The sequence below is a fragment of the Armigeres subalbatus genome, chromosome 1, assembly GCF_024139115.2.
Source record: "Armigeres subalbatus isolate Guangzhou_Male chromosome 1, GZ_Asu_2, whole genome shotgun sequence".
In the NCBI taxonomy this organism is placed as follows: Eukaryota; Metazoa; Arthropoda; class Insecta; order Diptera; family Culicidae; genus Armigeres; species Armigeres subalbatus.
The window spans coordinates 236215652-236242116 of NC_085139.1; the positions used below are offsets into that span (position 1 = coordinate 236215652).

At 40.8% G+C, this 26465-nt stretch overlaps 2 protein-coding genes across 9 annotated transcripts in view; one reads left to right on the top strand and one right to left on the bottom strand.

The window, feature by feature from the left end:
* LOC134205905 (F-actin-monooxygenase Mical) overlaps positions 1-26465 on the bottom strand; it is a 273749-nt gene that overhangs the window by 237876 nt on the left and 9408 nt on the right. For all 8 annotated transcript variants that reach the window (XR_009978230.1, XR_009978229.1, XR_009978231.1 and 5 more), the window contains exon 2: positions 20064-20799. The gene's annotated coding sequence lies outside the window, so the exon portion shown is untranslated. The remainder of the gene's footprint in view (positions 1-20063; positions 20800-26465) is intronic.
* LOC134207100 (uncharacterized) lies at positions 951-2231 on the top strand. The gene has a single exon (XM_062682820.1). The coding sequence runs from the start codon at positions 951-953 to the stop codon at positions 2229-2231; it is 1281 nt and encodes a 426-aa protein (XP_062538804.1).

Consider the following 26465-nt stretch of genomic DNA (forward strand, 5'->3'; position numbering starts at 1 on the left):
ACCCACTCGGTATCATCTCTCCCGTCGTCGTTTCTGCGAAAATATTAATGCAGAACCTCTGGCTCTTGGCTTTAGGCTGGGACGATGAAGTTTCGCCGGATCTCGGGCGCAAGTGGACTCAATTTTGCGAGCAACTGCCCGCCCTTTCCAGTTTTCGCATCGAAAGATGTGCATTCGCTCCCGATTTTCTCTCTGCAGAGTTGCACTGCTTTGCGGACGCATCCGAACTCGCTTATGGTGCGTGCATTTACGCTCTCTCCGAAACTGTTGATAAACGCGTACACGTGTGTCTACTAGCTTCGAAATCTAGAGTGGCCCCGCTCAAGCCACTCACCATACCACGGCTAGAGCTTTGTGCCGCTCTGCTCGCTTCTCGACTGTACGAAAAAATCATCCGTTCCCTAGAAATGGAAATAGAAGGATGTTTCTTCTGGTCTGACTCCACGATTGTACTTCAGTGGATGAAGGCTCCGCCGCGAACATGGAAGACGTTCGTAGCAAACCGGATTTCCGAAATTCAAGCCACAACTGTTGGTTCCCATTGGCAACACGTTTCCGGCAGGGAAAATCCTGCGGACATGATATCCCGAGGAGTTTCCGCAGAGGAGTTGATCAACAGCGAACTGTGGAAGCGTGGTCCTAAGTGGCTACGCGAAGATAAATCAACGTGGCAAGTTCAAATACTTCCAGAAACCAAATTTACTGTGGAGGAATTGGAGGTGAGCAAAAATGCAATCCTGACGACCCAGATCGCCCTTCCTGTTTTCGTCATACCGTACTCTACTCAACGTTGTTGCGTACTGTTTCCGTTTTTACCTCAACTCCCGTGGCAAAGAGCAGAGGATTTCCGGTAATGTACTTACCGTTGCCGAGTTGCTAAAATGGCTTTGGTAAAGCTTGCTCGAGCTGAAACGTTCCCCGATGATCTGCGACGCATGAAAAAATGATTTATGGTATCGACCAAATCATCTCTCCGCCTGTTATGCCCGTTCCTGGACGACAAGGGCATGATTCGTGTTGGTGGCCGGTTACGGCTAGCTGACGCACCTTACGACGTGAAGCACCAGCTGGTTCTTCCTGGATTCCATCCGTTCACGAAACTTCTTCTGGCGCATGTTCACCTTAAGCTGCTACACGGTGGAAATGCGATGACTCTTTCGGTCGTTCGCGACGAATTTTGGCCATTAAATGGTCGAAAAGCTGTGCGCAGCGCCATTAGAAGTTGCTACCAATGCTGCAAAGCCAACCCCCGTCCCATCAAGCAGCCGATTGGCCAATTGCCGATTCCCCGAGTTACAGCAAATGAAGCCTTCGTTTGCACAGGAGTCGATTATTGCGGTCCTGTTTTCCTTAAACCTACCCACCGAAAAGCTGCAGCATGCAAATGCTACATTTGCGTATTTGTGTGCCTAAGCACTAAGGCAGTTCATCTTGAGCTCGTCAGTGATCTAAGCACGCCTGCTTTTCTGATGGCTCTCGATCGTTTCGTTTGGAGGAGGAATAAGCCGCAACACCTATATTCCGATAATGGAACGAATTTCATCGGTGCAAAAAACGCATTGCATCATTTGTACCAGATGCTTCAACCAGGACCCGACAATGATAAGATCACCAAACATCTCGCCGAAAACAACATCCAGTGGCACCTGATTCCCCCTCGAGCTCCCAACTTTGGTGGCCTTTGGGAGGCCGCGGTAAAAGTCGCCAAGACTCATCTGGTGCGCCAACTTGGCTCATCGCTCCTCTCGTTTGAGGAATTTGTGACCGTGTTGACTAAAATAGAAGGATGCATGAATTCACGACCGTTGTTGCCGCTTTCAAGTGACCCAAACGACCTTGGGGCGCTTACCCCATCCCACTTCCTCGTACGGAACATGATTCGTCCACTACCGGAAGCTGATGTTCGTAATGTACCGCTCAACCGCCTCAGTCAATATGAAAAGCTGCAGAAATACGCCCAAACCTTCTGGTACAGGTGGCGTAATGAGTACCTTAAGGAGCTGAATCTACAGTACAACGCTAATCCGGACCGCTACCCTATAAACGTTGGAGACATCGTCATCCTGAAGGATGAGTCCCTTCCACCTGCCCGCTGGCCTCTGGCCCGCATTCTGGAGACGCACCCTGGGCCCGATGGCGTGACTCGAGTGGCAACCCTTCGTACTTCATCCGGCGTGCTGAAGAGAGCTGCGTCCAAAATCTGCCCTTTGGAATGTGCCAACGAAAAATAAGTTACTCTTGAAGAATCTTAGTAATAAGTAATCTTGAATTTGTTAACTAGTTTGAAAAGATTTCCAAAGGTGGCCGGTATGATAGTTATCACATTTTGAGTTATTAATTTAATTAAATCTTTTAATGCTACATCTCTCGAATTATGATGCAGTTCCAAATGGAACGCACTTTTTTGTACGCTCGTCTAATTCTGCAAGCTGCTAGGTACGATCGCCTCTACCGTGCCACCAACTGCTGTATCTCTTATCAATACAATAGACAAGACTCATTAGCCAACTGAAAGCGAAAGTGATCGCACAGTGTTTTTTACTGCCAGTCGTCCGATCGTTAGTTTGCGTTTTTTTGACGGTTTGGAGGAGTTTGTGTCCTCCGAATTGTGCCGTGCCCGACCCCGAAGTTCCCGTGAAGCCAATCCGCTACCCGATCCGGTGGTAGCTCGATCCATGGTATCGAGGCAGAATTGCGGGATATCTAACATGGTGTGCAAGATCAGGGAATAAATTTGGATAAAGACTAACTGGAGATTCCAAAAAGAAACATGAAGACTAATTTATGTGTTATCTTTTCATAGTTTCTTGCAGACGAGTGAAAATATTTATGTTACCGAACTGAAGAGTGACATTCATGTTAACAACTTGAACACGGTAGATCACTTTGACGTAGCGTGTTACGGTGTAAGATCTACCAAACAGAGCCCTAGCTTAATCCATTTTACTAGCTAGGGCAATAAGTTGTGGTAATTAAGGATTCATCGTATTTAGTCCCCGCTAGCAACAGCAGTCTCAGAAATAAAACATAAGTAATGTTACCTTGCAGACAGTTGAAAGACTCGAATTCCTCTTGTTTGAGGCTTAACTGTATGCAGCGGAAGCAATTTTTCAAGCAATTAATTAAAAAACCCTATCCTAGGCTGTACTGAATTCTGGAAAAATCTAGTTAAGGGTTTGAACACGTACTAACTCTTCATGAACTTGTAAACAATGGTAGTGAGAGGAACACACGGAAGTTCTTATTTTAATATTTTTTTAATCTTTCGTTTATTTGGAAGGCTCATTTCCCTGTGAAGCGGAGCCGAAATCAAGTTTAGCAATACATTTATCGATTCTTATACATAATGTTAGCTTTTGGGAACCGAAAGATTCGTGGTTTCGTCGAGGTTGAGGAATACAATAATACAGTAGGAAAAGAAAGGGTTTTAGGGAGCTTAAGTAATTATGATGCTGAGGTTCAGGAAGTTGACATTCCTCGCATTTTTACATCTGTAACGGGACAAACACACTTTTTTTGGGAGACAACGACGAGAGGAAGACATACGAAAGGGATTAACGACAGGCATTGAAATGTACAAAAGGGAGACATTCATAATGGGGTACGACAGACAAGGGAATGGGCAGACAATGATTACAGTCTTACATCAGCAACTTTCAAAAATTGGTGGACCAGGGACATGTACTCACACTCGCACGCTTACACGACATGATCGATGTCCTGATAATCCTTGCCGCAAACACAGAGATTTCCTTCCGAGAGCCCCACTCTGAAAAGATGTGCATTTAAAGTGTAGTGATTGGACATTAAATCACGGGCAGCAGGGACTATGTCCAAGGGCTTGACGATCCCTCCCCAGGCCATCTGCGAGTTGTGGGGCTTGCCTAGGATGTGGTGGGGTTTGACAGTGGGCCCTGTTAAACCTCTATAAAAAGCTGCATGTATCCGCAAGTAGGCTCCACCAAAGCGACCGTGTGCCGCTCAAAGCGCACAAGCCCAAGTCCTGGTGTTAGGTGGGACGCTAAACAGCCCTGACACGACGGCCCTCCGACGAGACAGGAGGTTTGCGCAGGCCCAATAAGCCGCCTAGAAAACCAATCATTACGAACAATATAAGAGATAATGCGACTCGATATAATCGGCAAAGACCTAGGCGACGAATACAGGATCACGATTGGAAGCTTGGAACATGGAATTGCAAGTCGCTAGGTTTCGCAGGTTGCGACAGGATGATCTACGATGAATTACATCCCCGCAACTTCGACGTCGTGGCGCTGCAGGAGATTTGCTGGACAGGACAGAAAGTGTGGAAAAGCGGGCATCGAGCGGCTACCTTCTACCAAAGCTGTGGCACCACCAACGAGCTGGGAACCGGCTTCATAGTGCTGGGTAAGATGCGCCAACGCGTGATTGGGTGGCAGCCAATCAACGCAAGGATGTGCAAGCTGAGGATTACAGGCCGTTTCTTCAACTATAGCATCATCAACGTGCACTGCCCACACGAAGGGAGACCCGACGACGAGAAAGAAGCGTTCTACGCGCAGCTGGAGCAGACATACGATGGATGCCCACTGCGGGACGTTAAAATCGTCATCGGTGACATGAACGCACAGGTACGAGAGGAGGAAATGTATAAACCGGTCATCGGACCGGATAGTCTGCACACCGTATCGAATGACAACGGCCAAAGATGCATAAACTTCGCAGCCTCCCGCGGAATGGTAGTCCGGAGCACCTTCTTCCCCGCAAAAATATCCACAAGGCCACATGGAGATCACCTAACCAAGAAACGGAAAACCAAATCGACCACGTTCTAATCGACGGTAAATTCTTCTCCGACATCACGAACGTCCGCACTTACCGCAGTGCGAATATTGAATCCGACCACTACCTCGTTGCAGTATGCCTGCGCTCAAAACTCTCGACGGTGTACAACACGCGTCGAAGTCGGACGCCGCGGCTTAACATTGGGCGGCTACAAGACGGTAGACTAGCTCAAGAATACGCGCAGCAGCTGGAAGTGGCACTTCCAACGGAAGAGCAGCTAGGCGCAGCATCTCTTGAAGATGGCTGGAGAGATATTCGATCCGCCATTGGTAGCACCGCAACCGCTGCACTTGGCACGGTGCCCCCGGATCAGAGAAACGACTGGTATGACGGCGAATGTGAGCAGTTAGTGGAAGAGAAGAATGCAGCATGGGCGAGATTGCTGCAACACCGCACGAGGGCGAACGAGGCACGATATAAACAGGCGCGGAACAGACAAAACTCGATTTTCCGGAGGAAACAGCGCCAGCAGGAAGATCGAGACCGTGAAGAAACGGAGCAACTGTACCGCGCTAATAACACACGAAAGTTCTATGAGAAGTTAAACCGTTCACGTAAGGGCCACGTGCCACAGCCCGATATGTGTAAGGACATAAACGGGAACCTTCTTACGAACGAGCGTGAGGTGATCCAAAGGTGGCGGCAGCACTACGAAGAACACCTGAATGGCGATGTGGCAGACGAAGATGGCGGTATGGTGATGGACCTGGGAGAACGCGCGCAGGACATAATTCTACCGGCTCCGGATCTCCAGGAAATCCAGGAGGAGATTGGCCGGCTCAAGAACAACAAAGCCCCTGGGGTTGACCAACTACCAGGAGAGCTATTTAAACACGGTGGTGAGGCACTGGCTAGAGCGCTGCACTGGGTCATTACCAAGATTTGGGAGGAGGAAGTTTTGCCGCAGGAGTGGATGGAAGGTGTCGTGTGTCCCATCTACAAAAGGGAGATAAGCTGGATTGTAGCAACTACCGCGCAATCACATTGCTGAACGCCGCCTACAAGGTACTATCCCAAATTTTATGCCGTCGACTAGCACCAACTGCAAGGGAGTTCGTGGGGCAGTACCAGGCGGGTTTTATGGGCGAACGCTCCACCACGGACCAGGTGTTTGCCATTCGCCAAGTACTGCAGAAATGCCGCGAATACAACGTGCCCACACATCATCTATTCATCGACTTCAAAGCCGCATATGATACAATCGATCGGGACCAGCTATGGCAGCTAATGCACGAACACGGTTTTCCGGATAAACTGACACGGTTGAACAAAGCGACGATGGATCGGGTGATGTGCGTAGTTCGAGTTTCAGGGGCATTCTCGAGTCCCTTCGAAACCCGCAGAGGGTTACGGCAAGGTGATGGTCTTTCGTGTTTGCTATTCAACATCGCTTTGGAAGGTGTAATACGAAGAGCAGGGATTAACACGAGTGGTACAATTTTCAATAAGTCCGTCCAGCTATTTGGTTTCGCCGACGACATAGATATTATGGCACGTAACTTTGAGAAGATGTAGGAAGCCTACATCAGACTGAAGAGGGAAGCTAAGCGGATCGGACTAGTCATCAACACGTCGAAGACGAAGTACATGATAGGAAGAGGTTCAAGAGAAGACAATGTGAGCCACCCACCGCGAGTTTGCATCGGTGGTGACGAAATCGAGGTGGTAGAAGAATTTGTGTACTTGGGCTCACTGGTGACTGCCGAAAATGACACCAGCAGAGAAATTCGGAGACGCATAGTGGCTGGAAATCGTACGTACTTTGGACTCCGCAAGACGCTCCGATCGAATAGAGTTCGCCGCCGTACCAAACTGACAATCTACAAAACGCTAATTAGACCGGTAGTCCTCTACGGACACGAGACCTGGACGATGCTCGTGGAGGACCAACGCGCACTTGGAGTTTTCGAAAGGAAAGTGCTGCGTACCATCTATGGTGGGGTGCAGATGGCGGACGGTACGTGGAGGAGGCGAATGAACCACGAATTGCATCAGCTGTTGGGAGAACCATCCATCGTTCACACCGCGAAAATCGGACGACTGCGATGGGCCGGGCACGTAGCCAGAATGTCGGACAGTAACCCGGCGAAAATGGTTCTCGACAACGATCCGACGGGCACAAGAAGGCGAGGTGCGCAGCGGGCAAGGTGGATCGATCAGGTGGAAGATGACTTGCGGACCCTCCGTAGACTGCGTGGTTGGCGACGTGTAGCCATGGACCGAGCCGAATGGAGAAGACTCTTATATACCGCACAGGCCACTTCGGCCTTAGTCTGAATAATAAATAATAAATAATGATTGGACATTAGACGACACAGGGTTCGAATGAAGTCTCGTCCCATATTCAATTTTTTGAACCATGGACGCTTCGACACCTGCGGGCGAATTGAATACAGCCATCTACCCATCTCCCCATTTGTCCATTTCTGCTGCCAGCTTGTCAAGGTTTCCTGACGAACTAATGTGAAAAAATCATCAAAGGTGATTTGTCGATCGTAAATACCACCTTCCATAGCGCCCACCTTAGCCAATGGGTCGTATGAATAAAAAGTAGCAAAACTCAGCGCTTGTAGTATCTACTCAAAAATAAAGTCCACAGAGAAAACTACATGTTTGATATGAATAAAAACATTTTCGAACTTATGGCAAATGCTACATTCGAACTTAGCCTTTACTACAGTTTACTACCATTTACTACACAGAGAAACGTCAAAACAAAATAGACCCCATGATGACGATGATGATTTCATCATTTTTTTGCGGCCAATCAACAAAATACATGTCTGTTTTGTTTGTTTTCCCTAAATTGGACTTCTGTTTTCAAGAACAAAGCCGATTCGCTTCGATTCTGATGATTAATCTGCATTTGAAAACATGAGTAGCAACATCTTGAGCAGACTACAAGAAATCAGTAGTAAACTCTTGTTTTATTCATACCGAATCAGTTGTTTGTAGTATGTTCGAAATTTGTAGTGTAGTAAAGTCTCTTTTATTCATACGAACATGTTCCACAAGTGACGTTTACTACTGAAAATGTAGTAAAGTTGATCTTACTACTTTTTATTCATACGACCCAATGAGTCCGCTTTTTCTCATTTCCCGGAATCGAGCAATGAGAAGGGACCCAAGCCATGGTGATTGTAAATGCCTTGCTTGCTTGAGATCGTCTTGTAGACAGAGCTAAATCCCGGGTTTCTAGCTTTACCGGTGATATTCTAGAAGCAAGACAAGGCTGTGGCTAGGGCTTCGATGCATGGCCAAAACCAGTATTATTGTTCCTATTGATTGATTTCCTATTGATGAGGTGCGCGCCTTCAATGGGATTGCTCTCTGTGAAGGGTCTAAATAGCGGGACCCTGTCATGGTGCTCTTGAGAAAACAAAACAACAACTGTATCGAAACCGATACTGCATTGCTTATCAATAGTAATGGAGTAATTCGACATGCACTTAAACACTAAGGATACGGGTAACGTTACAATAGATCTAATAACTGGTCGCAGTGGCACACCCGAACAGAAAAAAAAACCTCTCTCCCCCAAGGTCAATGGTAAATCTTATGTATTTATACATTAATACATCAGGTAAAGGTAAAGGTAAGGGTGGAGAAATTTTTAAAGTGAGATTTTCCCAATTACATTTAACAAGGTGTCTACTCATCAGTAAAAACAAAATTCCCTGATTTTTTTCAGGTGCTTTACAATAATTTGCAGGTAAAAACAAACGTGCCATATATAGATTTTTACAGCCAAATAATAAATTCAAACAAGTAGGGAAACCGCCAAATGTTGAACGGCAAATTTTGTCGCCTATTGCTGAACTTCCATAAGAAATGCACGTGCGTTCAACAATAGGCCGTTCAACAAATTAGCCGATCAACATTTGGCGAATTACCCTAAATATTGCTAAAACGTTTTTCAAAAGAAATTATTAAGGGCCTCATAATATGTCTTCTCGTAAATTACTTAAGTAATTCTTTATGGAATACCTCTAGGAATTGCTTAAGCCATGCAATCAAAATTCCTCCAGAAATTTATTCAGAAATTCCTTCGGAACTTCTACAAGAATGTCATTAAGAAATTCCTTTGGGGTTCTTTCCAAAATTTCATTAAAAATCCCTGGGAAACACCTTCGTAAAATGCTTTGGATATTTCTTCAGATATTCTTTGTAAGTTCCTTTAAAAACTAGTTGGGAAAAACAGTTTATGCAAATGAATAAGTTTGCTAATGTCGCTTTCGATCGCGGGCCGAACATCTAGTTTGCTTGTTCCTAACAGCCAAAGTACCGACTCTGTAGTGTCAAATCGACGTTGGTGATAAAGCCAAACATGCACTACAACATGATGAACAACAAAAGGTCAAAATTCTGAAATTCCTCCAGAAATTCATTAAAGGATTCATATTGGAAATTCCTTCAGGAATGATACGCCCATTATTTCTATGGGTACTCTTTTACTGATTCCTTTAGAAAATTCTTCGGACATTCCTTTGAAAATTGATCCAGAAATTCCTCAGGAAGTTTCTCAAGGAATTGCTTTGAAAACTCCTTAGATAATGTTTTTTTTTTAATTCCTGAAAAATTTCCGTGAGAATTCTCAAATGAATTTACAAAGCAATCCCTAATTTATTTGCGGAATAAATTCTTTGATCTCTCCAGGAATTCTTTTGAAGAAGGCAAAACGTTTTGATTGGTACATTTGTTCAAAGTATTATTTATATCTTTTGAGGAAGAATTACTCATGATCACCGGGCTAACTATCGTGAAAAATGTATGGAATAGTGTTCAAAGTAAAGGATCACTTCGTAAATGGCCCAGAAATGATATCGGAAGCCTATTCAGTGATTATCAAAATACGCAGAAATTTATTTTTCGGAATGATTTATATCCACATTAGTTAGGGTAAAGTGCCCAATAGTGGACACCCAACCAATAGTGGACCCTCCAGACATTTTTTCATTATTACAGCACAATGGAAACATTTTGCTATGAAATTCCATCGGAAGAACCTACCTTACAGTCCTATGATTTGATTTCATGCATTGAAAATGCTACGGAAAGTAAAATTAGTTGATTTTTTACAATTTTATAAAAAATAAACACGAGAGTGTCCATTACAGGAATATTTTGGGGGGTCCATAATAGGGAAGAAGAACGTCCCGAAACGAAACATGAAAATCAAATGAAGTGTCGACTATAGGGAACCAATTTCCTATTATGGACCCCCAGGGGGTCTACTATAGGGCAAATTTAGTCCGACTTTACAATGTTAATTTTAAAGAATAACGTCGAGCATTTGAGCGTTTTATGTAGGAATCGTAAAGAGGAGATGCAGAGCTTGATATTAGATATCACGCAAAATTAATATTTTGAAAATTTCCACTCGTTATGCCAGGAAGAGCAAAATTTCGCTATTAGGGGGTCCACTATTGGGCATTTTACCCTATTTTAGGAATCCATCTTTTATTGTTATTAAACATGCCACGGTCCACTCCACTTGGTCTGCAATTCGCTTTTGCATAGGGGCGCAGCCATAAAGTACATAGCGCTTAAAGGGGGAGGGGGTTCCCTGAAGTGTGACAATACATATAAAAATGTCAAATGATTCATATAAAAAGAATGACATAGGGGGGGTGGTTGAAAATTGCCAATTCTTGCGTTACGTAATTGATGGATGGAATGGACCCTCCTTGGCCGTGCGGTAAGACGCGTGAAGTAATAAAACGTGTGTTTCTAGTTCAGTGGTTTATTACATAATGAATTATTCGTCAGTGTCAAACTTAGTTATTTCCTAGGTCAGCCTACTATGTTATTACTACATCTCAGGCATCCTGACATTATCGATGTCCTCATCGATATCACTAACTTCAGATATGTAATCATTCATCCATTTCCTCATATTTTGAGTTGAACAAACCGAGTTGAAAGGGGTATTTGCAATTTAAAATCCATCTATGTCAGTCACAACATACGTATCATTTGGCAAAATTTTATGAATTTTGTACGGCCCTTTATATTTTGGCGCTAATTGATGTCTGCCGCTAGCCTTAAGAATTATGAAATCACCTAATTTATAAATTGTGCTCTTTGATATATGCTTGATTTTGTAAAAATTTACTAAGAGCGTTTTCACGAACGTGTGAAATGTTTAATGCCTCAGATACTGTTTGCCTATTAGCAACATTTTTTTTTATATTATGATGTGCACACTCTAAATTACTTTGCTGGACTCCAAACAGCAATACACTAGGATAATTACCAATTGACCTGTTATATGTATTATTGAATATAAATTCTACCTTTGATAATAATTTATCCCATTTTTTAGATGAATCGTAACATAACTTTGCAAGCATGGGCGTTAATGTCTTATTCATGCGTTCAACTTGACCGTTCGCTTCTGGTGTATAGGCAGCTGTTTTTATATGCTCAATTTGATTGATGTTAATGAAATTTTTGAATTTTTGAGATGTAAAACAGGCGCCTCTATCCGAAATTATTTGGTTAGGCTTACTATAAAAATTAATATAATTAATCAAATGAGAAATCGTTTCATCTGAGCCTGTAGATTTCGTAGGAAAAAGCTTTATGAATTTGGTAAATGCATCTACTATTATAAACACATATTTCGCTCTATTTGATGAAGGTAACTGAATTGGCCCATAATAATCTAAATGTATAGTTTTGAATGGTTTATCTCCTTTATCAATGACTTTTACAAAACCCTCTTTTTTCCCAGAAGGGCTATAAAATATGCATGTTAAACAATTATTTATGTATTTTTTTACAATTTTTTTCATTCTACAAAACCAAAACTGCTTTTTAATCTCAAACATTGTTTTATCTATACCAATATGACCACAATTATCATGGCATAATTTAATGATGTTATCAATCATTAACTTAGGAACTACCATTAAACGCTTAACGCCATCTTTTCTAAAAAGTACTCCATTAACAAGTTCAAAGTTTGGGAAAGATGACCTTTCTAACAACTGTTTAATTTTTAATATTTTCTCGTCTTGTTCTTGAGCAATAATAATATTTCGTTCTATTTCAACATCTTGAAGAACATTAATTGTTTTATTTTCAACATTTTCATCAGAACAACTAGTATCCTCCGTTCTTGCATCTTCTAAGCACTTTTTTAACGTTGTCTCTTGGCGGCTTAAAGCATCTACATGCTGCATTCTAGAGCCATCCCGATACTCTAAGTTAAAATTATAGTTTTCCAGAAACATTGCCCATCTACAAATTTTTGGATTTACTTCTTTCTTAGACAATGTTTGTACTAATGCACTGCAATCTGTAAAAATTTTAAAGTATAATCCTGATAAATAAATATGAAACCTTTTGACAGCATATACTACTGCCAGCGTCTCTAATTCGAAACTGTGCAGCTTTGATTCATATTCATCCGTTTTTCTACTGAAGTAACTAACTGGATGAAACTTTTATCATTCTGTTTTTGAAGCAAAATAGCCCCAAATCCAAAAGAACTTGCCTCACAATGAAGTTGTGTTTCAGCATTAGGATCGAACGTCACTAAAATTGGCGGAGATATAAATTTATTTTTAAGTGCATTAAAAGCATCTAACTGTTCCTGATCAAAAACAAATTTTGCTTCTTTTTTCAAAAGACAATACAAAGGACTTGCAATAGTTGCAAAATTTTGTACAAACTTCCTAAAATAACTTGTAAGTACCAAAAATCGTTGAACATCTTTGCAATTGTTAGGAATGGGAAAGTTTGCAATACTTTCAATGTGAGATTTATTAAGAGTGTTCCCAAATTTATTAATAGTATATCCCAAATAATCAATTTCTTCCAACAAAAATTTACATTTACTCAAATTTATCTCCAACAAGTTATCATTTAATATTTGAAATACTTTTCCTAAAGTCTCTAAATGTTCTTCAAAATTTTTACTGGCAATCATAATATCATCAATATATACAATAATTTTATCATCGTCAATCAATTCTTTGAAAATTTTGTTTATAAATCTTTGAAAAACTGCAGGTGCATTGCACAAACCGAACGGAACACGTAAATATTCATATTGTCCTTTCGGAGTTACAAATGCTGTGTACTTCGTTGAATCTGGCGCTATCCTAATTTGGTGGAATCCAGATTTTAAATCTATGATAGAAAATATAGTTTTATGTTTTAGAGTATCAATCAAATCATCAATAACAGGTAAAGGGTAATTATCCCTAACTGTATTCTTGTTCAATTTCCTATAATCTATGCATAATCTGAAATCATTATCTTTTTTAGGAATAATTACTATAGGACTAGCATATGGTGAGTCACTCTCTTTGATAATTCCATCTTTCAAGAGCTCTTGAATTTTGCGATCAACTTTGTTTTTCTGATCAAATGATAATCTTCTAGGTTTAAAATGAAAATATTCCTCTTTCTTCAATTTAATATTCATTTCATATTCTGTAACAGGCTTTAAGGGTTTTTGGTTAAAATAATATTTGTATTTAAAACATTCTAAAAATTTTGCCTTATGGTTATCAGATATGTTTCCGATATTTGATAACAAAACTTGGTATGTATCTGGACTGATATTACACACTATTTTAGGATTTCGTTAAACACGATGAATTATCAAACTGCACATACCTTTCGTCCGTTTTATAAATTTGAATTCCATTTTGAATGATCGTACGAATTTCAGGACGCATGATTACATCTCTTCCGATTATGGCATCGAAAAGTCCCATGTGCTTGTCAGCAATAACGCGAAATTCAATTCTGAAATTAATATTTTGAATAATTATAACATCTCTACAGACGCCTAATATTTTAAGTCTATTTCCACTAATACCGCGATATTTTTTACTATCATCATGTTTAAATATCTTAGATTTTGGAATTAAACTGCGCCGTATTAGTGAAATTGGACTTCCTGTATCATATAATGCTTTGAATATTTTGTTTTCGTTAAAAAAGCTAAAATCTATCAATCCCTGACGTCCATTTCCTACGTCATTTTTTACAGTAGCCGTCATGGATTCAGATGTAAGAACTTTTTTAGAAGTGTTCTCTTCTCGTCGATTCGTTCTCCGCATTGCATCACGTTTCTTCCAACAAAATGCTGATATATGTCCAACTTGATTACAAGAAAAACATTTCAATGACTTGACTGGAGATGAACGTGAACTTGAACAACATTCAACCATGCGAAAAGCTCTGACTATGTCTGCAATAGTTTTAAAATTTGAAAATCTGGCTTGATTTTTCAAAAACGGATCTTGAATTCCTTCAACAATATACTCTAATAGCTCCGACTCAGACAACTGTAGTTTCTGCGCTAAACCTTGTTTGGCTTGACAATAATCAACAAACGTTTCAATAGAACCTGACCAAACCCTCTTCTCCAAACGCTTCCATAACTCGAATCTGCTCAAAGGGAAATAGAAAAATTCCTGAAGACCTCTAGTAATTTCATTATAGCTTTTGAGCATGAAATCCGCTTGAGCATGTAACCAGGATTGAGCTTTCCCTTTCAAGTTTCGGATAACAACTAGCTTCATTATGAAATCGCTTACGCCAAGAGCTTGTTTCGAGTTTTCCAACACAGCTACGAAATGACTCACATCTTCTTCAGAATGTCCAGAAAACGACGGCAACATCTTCGAAATTTCTTCAACACCGAAATGGCCATGAAGAAGGCTACAGTTCCTTGAGTTTTGTAGCAAAGTAGAATTACCGTTAACTGCAAGGCTTCCTGCTTGCATAGAAGATAGTCCTTGACCAACAGCACGAATGTTGTCTCCATTTCCACATACAATGCGATTCGGCAACGTTTCAGAAAATGGTTTGACAGCGGTAACAGCAGCATTCATTGCGCTTGAAGCGACGATACCTGTTGCAAAAGATCCGCTTTCGTGGTTGGAGCTTCTAAAATGTTCGCTCGACTCAACAGGAAGGCAAAAATCTTGATTTCTACCTTCTAATAGTGAACCAGAAACAGAACGTTCGGCAGCAAAATTTAAATTTGACATTTCATCTAAACTTCCTCCAAAACAGCTTTGATTTTCTTCTACAGATTGAATTGCTGCATCAATCGGCTCCAAATCTACCGAAGGCTCTTGACTAGACTGGAAAATCATGGTTTATCCCTCTTCTGAACTGAAGTAATAAAACGTGTGTTTCTAGTTCAGTGGTTTATTACATAATGAATTATTCGTCAGTGTCAAACTTAGTTATTTCCTAGGTCAGCCTACTATGTTATTACTACAACGCGTGACTACAACGCAAAACCATGCCGAGGGTGGCTGGGTTCGATTCCCGGTGCCGGTCTAGGCAATTTTGGATATTGTCCAGACTTCCTTGGGCATAAAAGAATCATCGTGTTAGCCATCGTGTTAGTTGGCTTAGCAATCTCGCAGTTAATAACTGTGGAAGTGCTTAATGAAAACTAAGCTGCGAGGCGGCTCTGTCCCAGTGTGGGGATGTAATGCCAATAAGAAGAAGAAGAACTGATGGATCTTCCCCACCCTTTTTTTATACACTGTCCAAAAACCATATAGTCTGTCTGATGGATAAGTGACAGCATTTCTTCTTTCATATCCCGAAGAATCAGAATCTTACTTATCCCAAAGAATTTCACAATCATAAACGATTTAATTATACTTTCAATCACCGACGCCCTATTGTTACTTTGATGTATAGAAATCTTGCTCGACATCGGCGTTGTCGTGTGATGCAGCTCATGCTGTTTTCACTTTCATTTTTTTAAACGCTGGGTCAAGTACTCCTCAATTATTTACTCTATACACGAGATCCGCACTTTGCATTTTAACAAGTTCCATTCATGAAGAAGAAGATCAAAATTGAACTAAACCGGAACTAACCTAGCGATTTTCATTCAAAATACACTTGAAGCCACATTCAATTCTCTACATCTCGATGTTCTATATCTCGAAACCTCTCCCTATGTCGATGGTTTTCCCGGTCCCTTCAATCTACATACATTTGGATACATACTTTTTACTTCTCGATAACCTCCCTATACTCTAGTAATTTTGTTCAGAATTCTAGATCAACATTTGAAAAGGGCGTAAGAGCCAAAATTTATTCCTTATGATTCTTCGTTCACATATATAGCTATATATGTAGACGAAAAATCAGAAGGAATAACTGTTGACTGTTACGCCCTTTTCAAATGTTGGTCTAGAATTCTCTCTACCTATTCATATTTCTAGGCTACTTGATCATTTTTGGACAATAACATACACTTCAACAACAAGAGATGACATTTGTTTTGTTGCCGTTATACATAGCAACGAGCTTTTCTCGATCTAGTACCCATTTCAATATTCTTCCATTCCTCGATCTCTCCTTATCTTGATGGTCCCTTGAATACCTATCGAGATGTGGAGGGGCGACTGTATTGCTAGGGAAAGTGCACCAGTTTTGGCCAACTTAGTGCATAATTTGGCCAACCCTGAAAAATACATATTTTTCCAAAATAGTCGATCAGTTGAATGCAGCGTTGAAGCGTGAGGGATATACTCTTGTTGGAACTAATAAAACCCTTGAGTATTGCTTTATTTTGGAATTATTCGCAAAATTGGCCAAATTAGGAACATGGCCAAAACCGATACAGTTCCCCTATCAGATTCACATTTGATTTGGTTGATAGTAACAGTAGTAGGGTGGTCGGTATTGGCCATTTTTGTCAAATACCGGTTTTCGGTATTTGATGGAGTCAATACCGGTAATACCGGTAGAATACCGGTTTTTGTGAAAAGTTTCAGGTAGTAGAAGAAAAACTTTTGATTTGGACTTCTGGATGAAAAACAATATTTGTAGACAAACATCAAATGTTAAAATCATTGCTTGTTGAGCTGGGCAAAGCGAAAAAGTAGACATTACATACTGAGCGACTCATCTCCCAATCCGCATTGGATTTTGTTAGCAATGTTGCCAACTACTGAGAATGCCCTCTCTGGTTCAACCGAAGTAGGACGAATGGTTCCAAGACCGTCGAAAATCAGTGTCAAATACTTGCCCGTAATCCCTTCCGATTCATAATAGGAGAATTCCTTACGGATTGTATGCAAGGATCCTGGCGTCAACGTATTTGCCACCAGCAACGTAAGTGTTTTTCTTTGCTACAGTCTCTTCACAAGTTGTTCTTTAATCGAAAAACCAAAGGAATATTCATAGAGGCATCTTATTCGTACCGATCGGGTATGATCGTTGTATCAGTTTCAACGATCGCATCAGGAATGATTAGACGCTTCAAGATCCCTAACGCATGCTTAATCAAAGTAGCTCTGGATGCCTGGATGCCAAAATCGTTTCTGATTAATGAATTATTGGAGTGGCTGATTTTCTATCACATCCAGGCGCTATAGTATATGCGCAAAATAGCCAGCATGAGTTAACCACCAGGAATTTGTATGGCGAAAGACATCTAACGCGGGTTTTCTCAACAGTAGGAGCTCTTCACGAAAAACTATTTGGTACCAGTTATGTAAGAAGGTGTCCGCTACTACGCCTACCAAATATTGTTTCGATTAAAGTGCCTATTTTCGAAATATTAAACATTAGATGCCTTTCGCCATACTGATTTACCAAAGTTAACTCTTAGTGTGCCGCTGTAAGCACGCTCAAAGCAGGCGATTCATTGCTTCACGGCAGAATTATTCAAAAAAGCAACAAGATCGGCGTATTTGGATCGTCTCTCTTGGATTCATTCTATAGAAAAAGCATAGAAATAGTGGCGGAAATATCTGTGGCTTGGAATTGGAATTGGTAAATTGGAACGCCACGTCGGCTTCATATAGAGTGCAAAACTCACATAGCAGTAGTTCCAAAACAGCTTGAACATGTTCGAGGGCTTATTTCAGCGTGCCTTGGCATCAGCCACTAATTCAAATTCTTTTCCGAATTCAGGACAGACATATTTTTGCAGAAAATCGTGTTTCATAGGTGATCTACGGAAAAGAGCTACTACTTCTCGTACCGATTTTTCATACATTGCGAGAAAATTCTGGACGATATCAACAATGTTCATTGAAGAAAAAGTCAGATTTTTTATACTGACAGCAAAATTTTCAATACCGAAAATACCGGTATTTTCCGTCTATAATACCGGTATTTTCGGTACCTAAAATTGCCCGGTAATACCGGTATTACCGGTTTCGGTACTACCGGTTAGACCACCCTAAACAGTAGGTACAAATGATTTTTGTTTTCAATTTTTTTACAGTTGGCGGCGCGAAAAAAGTGACTTCAGTGACTTTCGGATGCAAATAGGGTGGGTGTACCAATTGTCGCCATACCTAAGAACAACTATTTTTTTAAAAATATCTAAAAGGCGTGTGGGTGGACTTTATATATCAAGCGAAAGGTTTTACTTCCTGCTCCTTAGAACAGCTGTGAAAACCACAATAAAATTTGTTATTATCCTTAAAATTGATTAATCCATAATAGGAACGCATGCACCAGTTATGGCACTATTCTTAATTTTGGTTCCTTATTTGGCAAATCCCATTGTTTTCTTATGGGACTGTCCAAATTGGGACCACTCAATTTCACTTATTCAACTACATTCATATTCATTAACTACAGGGTGTCAGCAAATTATCCGTACACATTTTTGCAGTTTGCTTCTACAGAGCAAAACAAGATGATAATTGAATCAATCAGTACTTCTGTGGGTTCTACAGCTCAGACAGACACCCTGTATATTCATTCCAGGTGGTTTTATGGAATCGCAGAGGTAAACGTGGTGGTCTACTTCTATTCTATCCACATTTCTAACTGACTACAAGAACTTGGCCGGCGCTGATATTGATCATTTGAACGTTTGAGTCATGGAACTTGCACACTATGAATTTTGACCAATCCCAGTCAGCTGAAGTAGCAAGCAAAGAAAATGTCAAGTCAGTCAAAGTAGTAAAAGTTAAAAAATCATTCATCAATATTTCAGATAGATAGGGTAACCGTACCCTTAGTGGAGGTAGCACCAATAGTGGAGGTAGTGGGGTTTTAATGAGATTTATCATATTTATATACGTTACTATGGTTTCAGTTGATGCGTCGTGCTTTAAATATCCTGTTAAATGCAACTTATCTTAAGATTTCGCTTAAAAACTATTGAAAACAATGATTTTTCTTAACAAAATTGACTCCCTTGCACCTATAGTGGTGCAACTGTACCAGTAGTGGCGAGTCTCATAGGAAAACAATGGATAGCACCACTATGGGAACCAAAATTAATTTTTACCGCCACTAAAGGAACAGTGTACCCATAGTGGTGCAACCCTCGCTTAACTTTTCAAAAGGTCCTAAGTAACATTTTTTTCATGATTTAATTTGAGTATTGCAATCAACAGATTAACATGAAATATGTTGACTGCATTATTCAGATTAAATCATGAAAAAAATGTTACTTAGGACCTTTTGAAAAGTTAAGCGAGATTTAGTAATTGTTGATGTTAAATGACATCTCTCTCATTTTTGTTAGCAAATTTATTAGTTTTTTCTATTGAATAAGATATTAAAGCTTTGAATTTCCCATAATTATCAATTTAAAAAAAAAATATTTTCTTTTGTGGATCTACTAATACCTCCACTATTGGTACCGTTACCCTATACAAATTATTTTTGTGAGGAATCGCAACGAATAGTGGGAAGCATTTGACGAATTCCGTCCGTTCATTAACTTATTTGAGGTTCAATTTCCCAAGAATAGTTGTAATAATTTTGACCGAAGAAAACCAATAAATTAATTTATTTTAGAAATTAAGACGAAGAAATCAAGAGTTTTAGAAAAAAAAAACTTTAATTGTTAAAAACAAATAAATGTTATAAAAGGACTCATGAGCGTTACAAGCAGATTCATCAAGTTTCCGAATACTATTCAATGAACTTATCTAGATCAAATCTTCAGGAAAACTCTTTAAAAACGACTCTGGTTTCAAGAAATTCTAGATAAAAAAGAGGCAAAATTTTAGGTAAACTAAACGCAAACTTTTCAGAAAGAAAATTTAAATAACGAAACCACAAAAGCTTTTTTTCAATCCATACAAGCGTTAAAGTAAGTAACGCGTTTGCGTTTACCGAAATTGAATCAGATAACTTATCTTACTGTAAGTAGTTCCTCGAATAATACACAAAAAAAACCCAAACTCGTTCCAGTTCGAAAGCGTTGATTTATCAGTTCATAAAGTTAATTTAAAAATAAAATTCTCAAAACTCTGACTCACCTGATACTGTGTCACGGCTTAATTGACAAATGAAAAGAATCCACCCTGAACCCCGTTTTCACACTTGCACCACCGAGCGAGCCACAACATGCAAATCCTTCCCCGACACTTGGCTTATCAGCTGATTGAAAACTTCCTCACCGGTAAAGGGTGGCAACTTTCTACCTTCTCGTTATCTATCTTTCGCACGCTCACTTACAGCACCACAATCACATCGGAGACTGCACGCTGCAGTAACACTTGACACAGGCAGCAGAAAAACGGCGAAACAAAAACAATCACACGGACGTAGAAAAAAACGGTACCTGTTTACGGTCCTCTTGATTCACTTTATTCCGCTTTATTCCTTCGCTACGCCGTCGTAGCACGAAATATTCAATCTCATGGAACCGAAAACACCACTCGATACCTCCGAATATCACACTCGATGACGTCACCTTTTTCGCTCTCTATCTCACCGTTCCAGGTTTAGAATGGGAACAAATTTTTCTTCACCGTTCAGCACGGCGGCACCGGGATTTCCTCTCGCCCGAACAGTGTGACATTTCTTCCACCTAATTTTGTACACCCATTTCCCCGTAGCACCGAGTTTTCCTCACCCACTCCTCCCACACTGACTGGTCCACTTCAATGTGATCTGTGCCAAACACACCGAATGCGCGCTCACTTCTCCCGAGTTCAGTAGGATGCTGACGGCTTGTGGACCGTTTTCTCGACTTTTCCGTGTTTCGTCTTCCTGGGAAATGAAGAAAACAACTTTCATTAGAAAACAAGTTCGAAGAATTTTCCGACATCACACACACACAAACGCATTCGCTCGTTTAGGATCACTCGAAGATATTCGTCACTATTGCTCGCAAACGCGCATCATTTTCACAGATCTGTATGAGACGTGAGATGCAAATATGGTCTGGGTGCAGGGACAACCCCTTCCGTATGCCTAATACGGTCAAATACGGTTTCCCGGCTTTATGAAAATGTTCAACCAACGAAGGGCTCGAAGGGCGGGGATCCAGAATGTACCTTCTTATAAAAGTTTCACTGAGATCTCAACTAAGGACGGCCGTTTTACGATGTTCACCTCTCGCGGACTGAATTTGGACTGAGCTTAGGAGCGCGAATGAATGGCCGCATCACTGCTTCTGGTCTGGCTGCTGGCTGACCACAATCCATAACAAATGAATGAAGGGGGTTTGCTTTGCTCGGTTTGATTCAGAGAGAAACCCAGAGCCAGAGAAAATTGAAAAAAGAGATAGAGAGGGTGTGGAGTAAGGTATGCAAAAACAAGTAGACCCACGCAACGGCACATTATGGCCCAACAAAAGCCATCACCATCAGTCCTTACCGTCGTCGTCGTATAGTGAAGTGTGCCCGGTGAATGTTTATGTTGTTTGGGGTTTGGTCGCTCTTTTTGTTGTTTTCTCTTCGACGAAATTGCAATCTCAGTGAGTAAAGTGCATACTGATGGTTCTGTCTGTACTCTCTATAGGAGATAGCTGCCAGATTGAGACGAGTTTTGAGCAGAATAAGTCCTTAGAGAAATCGAATATTTTAAAAGAAATGTATAGACCGCGTGGAGCAATGGGAAACTATAGACGAAAACCTGGGAAGTTTACAAGACGATGGATGGTGTACAAAACTGTGTGAAAAATTATGACGAACACTCCTATTCGTTGGAATGCGCCGGTACGATTTTTAACATATTCAGTCAATTTGTTTGATTCGCGGATAATGTGGACATTGTTGATTGAACATTTGAAAAGGTTTCAGGTCTATACACCTGCCTGAAACGTGACACAATAAAATTCGGATGGATGATGAATGCTTCAAACCTGACGCGACAGGGCCCTCATGGGAAAAGTGTTATGATAGGCGGAGATACCTTCGAGGTGGTCTATCTCGGATCTTGGCAAACGGCTTAAAAAATGTTAGCCGTGAAAAACAAAGGCGCAGTCCTACTACGGGCTCTGGAACAAACTGCAGTCAAAATGTGCAAAACGCTCATTATACCGTTGATCCTCTACGCCATGAAACTCGAACCATGCTCTAGAAGGACTAGCAAGCAATCGGTGTATTCGAGAGATGGTGTGCAAGAGAACGTTAAGTGGCGACGAAGGATGAACTACGAGCTCGCCCAACTCTACAGCGAACTCAGTATTCAGAAGGTGGCAAAAGCTGGAAAGATACAATAGGCCGTGCAAGTTGCAAGAATGTAGGACAACAACCAGGGAATCAATTTTTCAGAGATGCGCCTACGAAACAAGCGACAAAAGAGGACCAACGACAAAGCTTTGTTTTTGTCGGAGATAATAATGACAAAGATCCGAAAAATTTTGTCAGCAACAAAAAAGAAGACAACCCTACAATGATGAGTGATCGAACCGATCTGAATAAGCAGGCAAAATGAAGAGATGTGGCCTTTAGCCGCGTATTGTGAAGTCAAATTGTTGATTCAGCGTTATCGGATTAGATGAATTCCAATTCAGTCTACTGTCAAGTTGATCTCCAGGACTGAGTTTCAAATCTGATCCCTTCAATTTTAAAATTGGAAATAAGCTCTGCAGTCGGAAAATGGCCTAATATAAAGATCGATCGGAACATCTATAGTCAGAATGGTGTCAGGCCATTCGGCCGAAGGTCATTAGGCCGAATGGTCATTAGGCCGAATTAGCAAAAAGTGAAAAATGAGAAGTTCTTTCTTCACCTTACCCCTTCTTCTTCTCCCTTCTTGCACCTTCCTTCTTCTATCTTTCTTTTTTGCTTACTTCTTCCTTCTTCCTTTTTCTCTCTTCCTTCTTTCTTCTTCCTTCTTCTTTCTTCCTTTTCCCTTTTCCTTCTTCCTTTTTTCTTTCTTCCTTCTTTCTTCTTCCTTTCTTCTTCCTTCTTTATTCTTCCTCTTCCTTTTTCCTTCTTCTTTCTTCCTTCTTCCTTCTTCCGTCTTCCTTCTTCTTTCTTCCTTCTTCCTTCTTCCGCTTTCCTTCTTCTTTTTTCCTTCTTCGTTCTTCCTTCTTCCATCTTTTTATTTTTCTTCTTCCGTTTTCCTTCTTCTTTCTTTCCTTCTTTTTTTTTCTTTCTTCCTTCTTCCATCTTTCTCTTTCCTTCTTTCTCCTTCCTTCTTTCTTCTTCCTTCTCTCCTTCTTTCTTCTTCCTTCTTCCTTCTCTCCTTCTTACTTCATTCTTCTTCCTTCTTCCTTCTTCATTCTGCCTTCTTCCTTCTTCCTTCTTCATTCTTCCTTTTTCGTTTTGTTCCTTCTTTCACCCGTCTTCCTTTATTCTTCTTCTTTCTTTATTCCTTCTTCCCTTTTCCTTCTTCCTTCTTCCGTCTTCTTTTTTCTTTCTTTCCTTCATTCTTCTTCCTTCTTCCATCTTCCTTCTTCTTTCTTCCTTCTTCGTTCTTCCTTCTCTTTCTTCCTTCTTCCTTCCTCCTTCTTCCTTCTTCCTTCTTCTTTTTTCCGTCTTCCTGCTTTCTTCTTAAATCTTCCGCCTTTTTTCTTATTTCTTCATCCGTTCTACTTCTTCCTCACTTCGCACTACTCACTTCTCACTCCCCAGTTCTCATTCGGCCTAATGACCATTCGGCCTAATGACCGTTCGGCCTAATGACCATTCGGCCTAATGGCCTTCGGCCTAATGACCTTCGGCCTAACGGCCTTCGGCCTAATGACCCAGCATCAGTCAGAATAGGTGTTAAAAATAATGTTCTCTTCTGTAGAAGTACTGGAAAAATCCATCCCTAACTGGGATGGCGCTTTGAAGGGTTAGAAAGCATCTATCGCCCATTCAACAGAAAGTTCAGTAAATATTTAATTGGCCGGGCATCCGTTATCGTTCCTGTCATGGTGCAATTCATCCCAGATCTTTATGTGAATTAATGGTAGAACAAGGTGTATTTGCATCATAACTTATTATGTTTCATTACTTGTCTTGGTTAAAGCCTTTTCAATAGTTGCAAATCCATTTGCGTGATCTTTAACAAAGACTTTTTTACCAATCTATCAGATACTGGAGTACTTTTGATGTTTTCACAAATATGCCTCCAGTTTATCTTTTCAAATTTTCGAATTTCTTCATGGTAAGTAAGGCCGATACAAATATTTAAAAACTATTTTGTCTCCCTCCCCCTCGGATTTTTTTTGCCAAAAAATAATGTTTTGAGGGGGAACAAAATAAAATTCGGATAATTTTGAGGATTTTAAAAAGATTCTTCAACAAATCTGACGAGTTTTTTCGATTTTTTTTTTTTCATTTTAATATTCATTTTTTATTATGCCCCCCCATCCCCCCTTGACCTTTCGGAGACCGGTGGGACAAAATGTTAATTAAATATTTGTAACGGCGCACAGATCAAAAAAGCAAGGGCTGCCTTTGCGAGTTTAAGAAATATCTGGAAAAACAGGCAGATAAGTGAACGAACCAAAATACGAATTTTCAACTCTAACGTGAAATCTGTGCTGTTATACGCTAGCGAAACATGGTGTGTATCAGTGGAGAACACTCAACGGCTGCAGGTGTTCATTAACAGATGCCTGCGGTATATAATTCGGGCCTGGTGGCCTCATAACTGGATCTCGAACAACGAGCTCCATCGTCGTTGTCACCAGAGGCCGATAGCAACAGAAATTCTGGATCGGAAGTGGTCGGCTGGGTCGGCCACACTCTACGTGAGGGCGGAAACGAAATCTGTAAACAAGCATTAGACTGGAACCCAGCGGGACATCGCAGCAGAGGCAGACCCAGAGGCTCATGGCGGCGAAGCCTCAATAAAGAAATAAAAGTCGACCGAAATCTAACCTGCCAACAGGTTAAAGCGATAGCCGGGCAACGCTCAGGATGGAGATCTTTCAAGTCGGCCCTTTGCACCACCGGAGGTGTACAGGATCCATAAACTAAAAACCCTTATGGGCCAAACACAATGGATACGTTTGCGTGCGTTTTGACAATTTTCTCATGGGAAACGATCCGTCCAACGTTATACTAATAAGCCGTATCAGTTTGGCCGGGAAACCATGTTCAAGCATAATTTGCCATAATTCATTCCGTTTCACTGAATCGTACGCCGCCTTGAAATCAATAAACAGATGATGTGTCTGCAAGTTGTACTCCCGGAATTTATCAAGGATTTGTCTCAGGGTAAACATTTGATCCGTCGTTGATCGGCCCTCACGAAAACCTGCTTGGTATTCACCGACGAAGGACTCTTCAAGCGGTCTCAATCTGTTGAACAGAATACGGGACATAATTTTGTACGCCGAATTAAGGAGGGTTATTCCTCACTCCAGTCTGTACCCTTTCTCAAAAAGAGGGCAAATGAGGCCGAACAACCAGTTAGCAGGCATTTCCTCGTCTTCCCATATTTTCGTCATAACATGGCGCAGAACTTCGTAAAGCTGCTCACTGCCATGTTTGAGAAGTTCAGCCGGGAGCTGGTCCTTCCCCGCAGCCTTATTGTTTTTCGGCTCTTTAACAGTCTTTTTAACCTCATTTAGTGTAGGCGACTCCAATGCTTGTCCATCGTCGCTAATTAGAGTTTCCATCCCGGAAATTCGGGATTTCCCGATTCCCGGGATATTACTTTTGAAATCCCAGAAATCTTTGTTTTTACTTCAAGCTTACTAATAGTGTGTTTGCTCACAATTTTTATTTGCATTGAACGCCCAACGCCTAAGGGAGCTCCCTCACAAAGAAAACACTAGACTAGAGTTTTATTTACCCTATGGCGGTCTACTGACTGATACTTCTGCCAGCAACTGCAGCTCTCTTATGTTTAAACAAGTATCTACAATATATGGCTAGCCAACATTGTTGGCTGTTGATATTACAAAAGAGCAGATACATCTAACTGGTGTATAGTTCCTGCTTATCTTCCGTCTACAACGATGAGTCGCACACTATCCGATACATATTTCAGCATTTCTCTACACAGCCTGAAATATTTTGTAAATTTACATTCATTTTGATGCACATATTTGGAGCATAAAAAAGGACGCAAAAATAAAAGTTTTAATTTTAAATCTAAATTGATTTAATTCATTGAGTTTATATTTGCTTTTCTATTTTATTTTATTTTGCGATTTTTTGCGTAATTGATACAGTTGTGTACCCCTCGTTAATCTTCTCGGCCCTCCTAACGCCGAGCTAGTCATCCTAAGCTCTTCGTCCCCTATGTTTATGTTTTGGTCCGAGTTTCTTCAGGACTTCTGCTGACCAGCTTCTGAATGTTTTGGATTAAAGCTCTTCTTAGACTTTTGCTGACCTGCGCCAATAAATTCGGTACGGCGCTACCCATGATTAACGCAGTCAATTCATGATCCCACGTACTGCGATTACGTCAAAGATTGGTTACTTAATTAGTTGGTCTTTGATAAAGTCTTTGGGACTAGTTTATCGACACTAAGTTGTAGA

What these genes read in the sequence shown, in the direction of transcription:
- LOC134207100 (XM_062682820.1), top strand. Translation starts at nt 951, where the DNA reads ATGGTATCGACCAAATCATCTCTCCGCCTGTTATGCCCGTTCCTGGAC.